Source organism: Alosa alosa, chromosome 16, assembly GCF_017589495.1.
Source record: "Alosa alosa isolate M-15738 ecotype Scorff River chromosome 16, AALO_Geno_1.1, whole genome shotgun sequence".
In the NCBI taxonomy this organism is placed as follows: domain Eukaryota; kingdom Metazoa; phylum Chordata; class Actinopteri; order Clupeiformes; family Clupeidae; genus Alosa; species Alosa alosa.
In genome coordinates this window covers 21,776,760-21,785,270 of record NC_063204.1, presented here as the reverse complement: position 1 = coordinate 21,785,270, position 8,511 = coordinate 21,776,760, and the positions used below count along the sequence as shown (strand labels likewise).

The 8,511-nt window shown below is 40.1% G+C and overlaps 1 protein-coding gene and 1 long non-coding RNA gene across 2 annotated transcripts in view; both read left to right on the top strand.

Annotated features, from left to right (window-relative positions):
• The window catches only part of LOC125309144 (calcium/calmodulin-dependent 3',5'-cyclic nucleotide phosphodiesterase 1C-like), a 59,972-nt gene extending 57,580 nt beyond the window's left edge, over window positions 1-2,392 (top strand). Inside the window, exon 17 of the mRNA XM_048265875.1 lies at window positions 2,307-2,392. Within this exon, the coding sequence (XP_048121832.1) occupies window positions 2,307-2,392 (86 nt within the window). The remainder of the gene's footprint in view (window positions 1-2,306) is intronic.
• A 50-nt stretch (window positions 2,393-2,442) lies between these two features.
• On the top strand, window positions 2,443-8,470 carry LOC125309130. The gene is made up of 2 exons (XR_007196079.1): window positions 2,443-2,594; window positions 7,476-8,470. It is a non-coding gene; the product is annotated as an uncharacterized LOC125309130 (long non-coding RNA).
• Window positions 8,471-8,511: the final 41 nt, after the last annotated feature.

Here is an 8,511-nt window from a genome sequence, read left to right as displayed (position 1 = left end):
AAAAGGAGAAGGAGAAAGAAAAGGAGAAGGAGAAAGAAAAGGAGAAGGAGAAAGAAAAGGAGAAGGAGAAAGAAAAGGAGAAGGAGAAAGAAAAGGAGAAGGAGAAAGAAAAGGAGAAGGAGAAAGAAAAGGAGAAGGAGAAAGAAAAGGAGAAGGAGAAAGAAAAGGAGAAGGAGAAAGAAAAGGAGAAGGAGAAAGAAAAGGAGAAGGAGAAAGAAAAGGAGAAGGAGAAAGAAAAGGAGAAGGAGAAAGAAAAGGAGAAGGAGAAAGAAAAGGAGAAGGAGAAAGAAAAGGAGAAGGAGAAAGAAAAGGAGAAGGAGAAAGAAAAGGAGAAGGAGAAAGAAAAGGAGAAGGAGAAAGAAAAGGAGAAGGAGAAAGAAAAGGAGAAGGAGAAAGAAAAGGAGAAGGAGAAAGAAAAGGAGAAGGAGAAAGAAAAGGAGAAGGAGAAAGAAAAGGAGAAGGAGAAAGAAAAGGAGAAGGAGAAAGAAAAGGAGAAGGAGAAAGAAAAGGAGAAGGAGAAAGAAAAGGAGAAGGAGAAAGAAAAGGAGAAGGAGAAAGAAAAGGAGAAGGAGAAAGAAAAGGAGAAGGAGAAAGAAAAGGAGAAGGAGAAAGAAAAGGAGAAGGAGAAAGAAAAGGAGAAGGAGAAAGAAAAGGAGAAGGAGAAAGAAAAGGAGAAGGAGAAAGAAAAGGAGAAGGAGAAAGAAAAGGAGAAGGAGAAAGAAAAGGAGAAGGAGAAAGAAAAGGAGAAGGAGAAAGAAAAGGAGAAGGAGAAAGAAAAGGAGAAATCCTTTAGCAATATGCTAGATACAGTATAGCATATTGGGTCTTGAAATATTCACAAGAATCCATAGAAATTGAATATTCATGTCATTTGATCAAATATTAGTTATGCAAATGTAGTCCACCAATTGAATTGAAATAGAAATTGTAAAGATTTATAATATTTTGTAATTATTCCATATTTAGTGTAGTCATTCCATATCAGAACCCCTGAAGTATAATCCAAATACATGAAAGCATGAAAATCAATGTGTTACCTTTCATTTGAGACAAAGATTATGCTTCTACACAAAGGGGTTCATATGCGGTAAGCATTTGATTGTCAGTATGTATTTTGGATAACCTATGGGGAGTTTCCATAGGGCATTTTACAAAACGCATGAGCATACCTTGGCAAATAATGGTCTAAAGTAAGTAGTTTTCATTCTATATTGATCTACTTTTGCACACAACTTCACAAGACCTGATGCTAGGGCTCAGTTGTGTTTCTAAGTCATGTCAAGTGACCTAGAGGGCTGAAATGTGGTCAGTTCAGAGATGCTTGTTATCCGGCAGAATGAGAAAACAATATTCTAGCCTCTGTAACTCTGTGTCAGTACATCACACAGTTTTTCTGATTGTTTTCCAAGAAACTAGTGTCTCAACTTTCCAAAGAGGTCAGGCATTTGATTATAGGCCAAAGTATGTATGAGCAATGATCTCCTAAGTAGATGATGTGCAACATCGGGCAAAAAACTCAAAATGGGAGTTTACATTGTACATGGAGGTTAGGAGATAAGAATTTCCCATCATTTTTTTTACTCTCCTTTTATTCACAATTTTGCCTTTGGGCCAAACTTAAGACAAACTCGTGACACCACCATCCCTGCACACACACAGGACGAACGTATAGTACGAAAAGGAAAGGGCTACAGTATTTTGCTGTTAGGTCCACTGTATCCTGTCATTGCTGTTTTCCCCATTTGTGCTATTTTGAAGATGCATTCATTAATTTGAGTTAATGTACACAGCCAGTTAAACATGTTTAATTTCACTATCGCTTCTTACTAATACCTCATTGTCAGGAAAGTCTAACCAGCTTGTGGAAAGAAAGAGGTCTCCCTCCATCCTGTGTCTATCCATCTTCCTGTTCTGTTGCCAAACTCTCAGTCTTCTCCTCCCCACAGATCACTGTGCCATCTAACACCACCGCGCTGTATTGCTTGCATCTTACTTTAGCTCTCTACTCTCCCTGGCTGAGTTAGGTCACCTTAATGAGTCAAATATGGATCTTGATCTTGAACAACTATGTGAGAGCATGGAATGTCACGAGGAAATGGCCCTGCACCACCTCACAAAACCACATACTTCATGTATCACCACCTCCATCACAGTTCCTGGTATTCCTAAGCAGAAGGCCACTCTGATCACTCACCTTTTCCCTGATGTCCCTCTGACATCTCCTGTCCCATCCTCCCTTGCACGTGGCCTCCCCAGGAGAAGGAAAAGCTCACCTCTAAGTGTGCCATATCTCCTTTCCTTTCCAGATTCGGACGAGGACGGACAGAGCAACTCACCTGGTTCTCTGGCGGCCGCATCGGCATCCGCGGCCTCTGCCAGCGATGCAAACTAATACCCATAATCCTCTGCTGCATACACACATGATACACTGCGCGCCACATGTAATTGCAGCAGCATGTACACTCACACCGATACGTCCTTTTCGTCTGTCTCTCTCTCTCTCTCTCTCTCTCCGCAAGGCCTCCCTCTCGAAACCCTGGCAACAGCAGCAACAGCTTGTGGCCAAAGCTCCACTGTGTTGGTCAACTTGTTTGGTTTGTATGCTTTTTGAAGTTGTTTTTGTTGGTTTGTTTGTTTGTTTTGATTCTGTTTTGCAAAAAAAAAAGCAAAAGCACGCCATCGGGCTGTGTTACCATGGAGCTGAACCGTAGGACTGATAGCAGAGTTGTAAATCTTGTTGCCTGACAACTGTTGTCATGCACCAGATCCCTTCACAACCGTCGCTGCTGTGCCAGCCTCACCCATGCACATGCGCGTGTGTGCATACGAGTGTGGTGTGTGTGTGTGTGTGTGTGTGTGTGTGTGTGTGTGTGTGTGTGTGTTTTATCCACGAAAACAGCCTAACTACAACTGGCAGTGATCATGTGGATGAGGAGGAGGAGGAGGAGGATGATTAGGAGGACATTCAGGTGAGACGTTAAGGCTGTTAAAGCCCAGCCTCTGGACTCCTGAGGGACTGGGAGAGAGGGGAGAGTGCAGGGTGGGGCCCCCAGAGGCAGACAGTAGTGGCCGCTGGCCCCTAGTCCCTGCCCCCATATTTAGCGGTGAATGTGAACGTCAACGTGGAAGAACAATCCAGATACGAATGTCAACTTTGATGCACAAATAAAATCAAACCACTTGGTGTTTTTCATATCATTACTCAACTCATTTACTACATCAATAGCACAATGTTGTCTTTATTTCCCTCAAGTCTCACCGTGTAGTCTTTGTGCTTAACTGAATGAATTTTACCGCAGACTCTGAGTTTCGCTAACGCTGGTCGAGATCCTGATCCATTACAGTACAATCTGTCTTCTTCACATGTACTGTAAATAACAGAGAGAGAAGACAGTTGTTCATCCGCACTTCAGTAGTCTGTGCTCAGGTAATATAATATTTATTTGGAGGCGCAGGCCACGTATTTCCAGTTCACTGTCAGCATTTTTTCCACAATTCGTCAAATTGATTTCTGTCCAGCCTTTCTATAGGTGTAACTCTGTAGTATCTGGTGTCAGTAGTACATAAAGATATATGTCAAGATCTATAGCTAGAGTCAACGTGAACTTGATGTCAGGACATGCCCTGTGTTTAAGTTTCCATAGAATAAATATTTTGTAGAGAACTGAAAATCAAATTTAAGAAATTTAAATAGTTCATATTTTGCCATGAACCACATTAATATTTTATATTTTGCAACACTATGTTCACTTTTTATAGCTCATCTCTTTTCTTACTGTACCAATCACACATTCTGTCAGAACATGATGACATTTTCGGAATATTGTAAATCAGATTAATTGAGTTCCTGTAAGATCGGGCTGTTAGCCTGACGAGCCAGACCCACATCAAGATGTAGGTTCTGGGGACTCACCATTGGCAGTGCTCAGTTTGAGGGGCGGGAAAATTGGTTGTCTTTCAAATTACCTCTGCACGCAAAAGGGTAGCGCTACAACTCATGAGTCCCATGTGTTTTCCCACCAGCGGAGCTAGTTGGCTAGTTCAAACTTTTGCCAACTTAAAAAAAGCTTAACTTGTGTCACGCTGTTTGCCAACAGCAACATCCATCTTTTTGTAGCAGGGAATTCACGCCAAACCGTTGCGACTGATTGGCCTGATCGAAGTTTAATTTTTCCAGCTCGCAAGCCAACGGAGAGTTGGTAGACAACCCTGTTTGCTGCCGCTAGGGTGCGTCTAGATCAAAGATTCTAGAGCGCTAGAATCTTTGGTCTAGATTTCTAGGCTATCGGGCTGTGCTACCATGGAGCTGAACCGTAGGACTGATAGCAGAGTTGTAAATCTTGTTGCCTGACAACTGTTGCCATGCACCAGATCCCTTCACAACAGTCACATTAATTGAGTTCCTGTAAGATGCCATTCAAAAGTGAAACTATTATATGCTGACAGTGTACAAATCTCTCTGTCTCTTTCCTCCATTATGCTGTTCATTATGATCATCCAAGTCATTGTGTTGCCTGGTGTCACCTCACAACCAGATGTGTTTTTCTCAGATGTATTTAATGTATATAAAATGAACATATTATTTATACTTTACTGTGTACAAGTGTTGTCATAATTCTGAACATTAACAAAGAAATATGTTTTATTTGACATGAACGTCTGGCTGAAAAAATGGCTTAAAATGCGAGCTGTGATGTCTCAGAGGATTTGTTTTCTCCAGTCAATCATTATAGGCCATCCCTTTTATTTGTCTTTCCACCACTTTGCTTCCTGATTCCCTCCTTCCCTTTAATACTGAATCAAACATCTATACCAGCCCCCCGGCCTAAATACAAACACTCAGACAAGCCATCTGTTGCCGAGACTGCCATGAATTCTTTATTTACTGATGCACAGAACCATTTGGTTTATGATTCATCCATTGCAGCCATACAAACCATCTCCATTAAATGTGTCATCAGCAAGTCTTTATATTTAAAGAGTTTATTCAACTGCCTTAGAAATATATTTTGAGGTTATAGTACTGAAGGCATTATAGATAAATGTATGCATTCACAATAAAGGGAAATTCTCACAATCTGGGCAAAATTTAAGCACATATTTTCATAGATTACGAGTGTATCCAAACTCTTTCATGGCTGGTTTTGGTCCAATTTAAAGAGCACATTACAACCATGTCACAAAACAGTCGACTCTCAGCAAATGGGAGTTCAGTGTCTCTCCAGTGAGGTCATCCCAAGGTGATTTAGAATGACCTCTGCTATCACTGTGTGGAAATTCCTGATGCCTTGACCAAAGATAAAAATGAACCTGTTTAATCTTGCTTTAACCGCTGTACTGAGGTTGAAACATTAGATGCATTTTGCCACAACGTACAGTAATCGTGTTTTTGCTTTTCTCTGTAACAGAAAAAAATACTGTTGCCTTAAATTAGATGTACTAATTTTTTAGCTTTAGTCCTGTAAAACTTCTGATGTGTGTCTGTCTGGCTTAACTTGCAAACTCTTTTGAACAGGCTTTTAGATAAACATTAATGTCTGTAATGACTTCATGTGATTTCCAAAACAGCTGTGGCTTCTAACCCCTTTAAGTTGAACACGTGTTAAGTTAGAGTAGTGAAGTCTGTGTTTGTGTTGGGTTTTCTGTATCCCCTCATGTCTCACACTGGTGTTGTCCCTACCCACCTTACTCAGCCAATGCCATAGGATTTGTTTGTGTAATATGCTCATGATCACCGTTCTTCCAGTCTCAAACACTTCCTGTCTCAGAGCTCTTCTCCAGAGCAGATATTTATGCCATATTGACAGTGAAAGTTTATGTTATTGATTTGATTTTGTCAGTTGTTTCACATATGTATATTGTTTACTATCTTTTAACAGCATTATCAATCGTTCTTTTTTCAGGTGATATAGTAAACTATCAATTTCATGATGGTTGTCAGCTTTGAAGCACATGGGGTTTATGAGAAGGTTGACACTGTTCTCCTTGTGGTATTGATTTGAGGAACTGCTGATTTACGTGTATTGACTGTTAATGCACATAGGAGGTGAAGCAGCACTTGGTGGTGGAGATGGTGATAAATGAGCAGACATGTGACAGTGTAGCCCAGTGTTGTACCACAGAGTCTTGACAGTTGCACTGCAACAGTGGCCAGAGATGAACCCCTGTGGATAGAATACCCCTATAACATCCCATGAGCATCAGGCCATAAAGTTGATTTCTCTCACATGGATTAGAATAGTAAATGGGGTCTGTGTGTCTGTGGTTTCTCTGTGTGTGTGTGTGTGTGTGTATGTCCGGCGTGTGTACGGCGTACGTCCGCCTGTATGCATGGATGTGTGTGTGTGTGTGTGTGTGTGTGTGACAAAACAACAAGACCCATACAGAAGGTAGGGTTAAGCATTGCCTTAGATTCCTGTTCTTCTCCGTGAAACATAGCCTGTGCATAACCGTCCAGTCAGTGTTTAGGTCCTCTGTCGTCATGTGTCAAAGTAAGCATGTCTGTCCGCGCTTCAGTTTTAATGATGAGCAGATTCATAGCCAAACCTTGACCTTTAAGCATTGCTGAATTTATAACAAAAGCTGAAGATTTATGAGCTTGTAGGTGCAACTGCATCTTGTTCTCAAACGGCTGAATGGAGCAAAGAATCAGAAAAGAATATAACATAATTTCATAATTCACTTTGTGTTTCATACCCTTAAGGACTGCACAGATAGTACCAACAACTAAGCCAGAAATGAGAAAGAAGTTGTGTTGCTGTTGTGTTTTTTTTTTAATCAAGCTTTATGTCAGCCAAATGTATGTGTAGTCCTGCTTTGGTTGTCCTGCACTGTTATTAGCTAACCTGAATTGCACTTGTGATGTCACCCATAGGTTCCATTCCTTCTCACAAGGTTCTGTAAAACCATCCTGACGTTGCCACACACACTAAAAATATTTTTATATTTTTCATTTTATGTTTTGTCCTCCTCTCATTTTTTTTTTTAGTTTTGTTTCTCGACTCCATTTGTTGAAGCCACATCAATGTCTCTTCTTGGTGAATAAGCTACAGGGTGTTATGATTGAAATGATTGCATTTTTGTTTGTTTGTTTATTTTGTTTTGATTCTGTTTGAGAGGAAAGATGAATTTGACCACCAAAAAAAAAAAAAAAAAAAAGAAACTTGTAGTGGTCATGTTCATTCCAAGGCTACGTTATTGCACTGTTGTGTCAATAAATCTGAACTCAAAGGGCTCAGATCATGACTCTGTCTGTTTATTTGCTTATTTCGATATTTCTGTTCACTACTAATATCCACAGACAACAGACCAAACCATCAGCAATGTTTATGTTTTAAGAATTGTCTGAAAAGATTACACCGAGTCAGTAAAGATATGCATCCCTGAACTCATCAACAAAGACTGCAAAATGCAATAGTTGTCATAGTGACATCACTCACTTCCATCTTAACCCCCAGACTCACCTTCTTTTTCAGATCATTCTGGAAGGTACGACCTGATCCGCTACTACAAGAGACCCAGCTACTGTGCCACCTCCTACCTGCCCTCCTCCCAAGGTCAAAGGGCAGCCAGTGACCCTGCCGACCCCCGCAACAAAGCCCTCCGCCTGCAGCGCATCTCTCTGCGCCGGGGCAGGTGACCACACAGGAAGCGACATCACCAAATTGACCTCTGAGGTCATTCTGAATAGTGTCTCAATTTTCAGATTCATTCTAGACTTCTTCCTATTTTAGTCAAAACACTTGATATAGGCTCCAGTGATCTAATGAAGTCCGATTGTAGCTGATATTACTAGCAATTGGCCCTGGCCTTGGTCTTATTTGTGGAAATCCCTACACTTCTAACTGTAGAATTGCAATAATATTTGTACGGGACCAGGGTCAAATTCACAAGTTCATAAAATAGACATAAACAACTTCAGTTACAACAGTAAATTATCTGCCAAGTAAGATTAATTATCTCCAAAAATTGGAGTGGCAGTGACAAGATTGACTGCATGTGATCAATATTTGCACTACTTAAATAAAACACATAAATATAATATGACAATGTAATACTATAAAGAGATGGGGCATTTTCATCACAGCTGAAGTTTCATGGAATTTACATGAGGAAATGTCTTATGAGATATGAGATCACACTGTTAAACTCGAGGCTTATTTACTTAAAATAGATCAGGGTTCAGATTACCTCAATTGTGCAACAAGCACTGCAGATAGGTCAGGAAAGCCAGCAGTTAAAACTGTTAAATAGTAAATACACAACCTTGACATGATACTTCTGTAATCCAGCTCGACAACGGTCAACTAATCTGCTACAAATATTAAGGACTGTAATTCATATTAAGAGTTTCAAATAAAGAAAGGAAAACCTTTTAGGTAAAACGAACACAGTGTATTTACCTTGTGCTTGTTAAGTCAATGTATCATGTTCATATTCAGTCAAAATAATAAATATAATGATTTTAGTATTTTTTTCTGCATGTGTGAAAGTGTCATAAACTTCAATGAA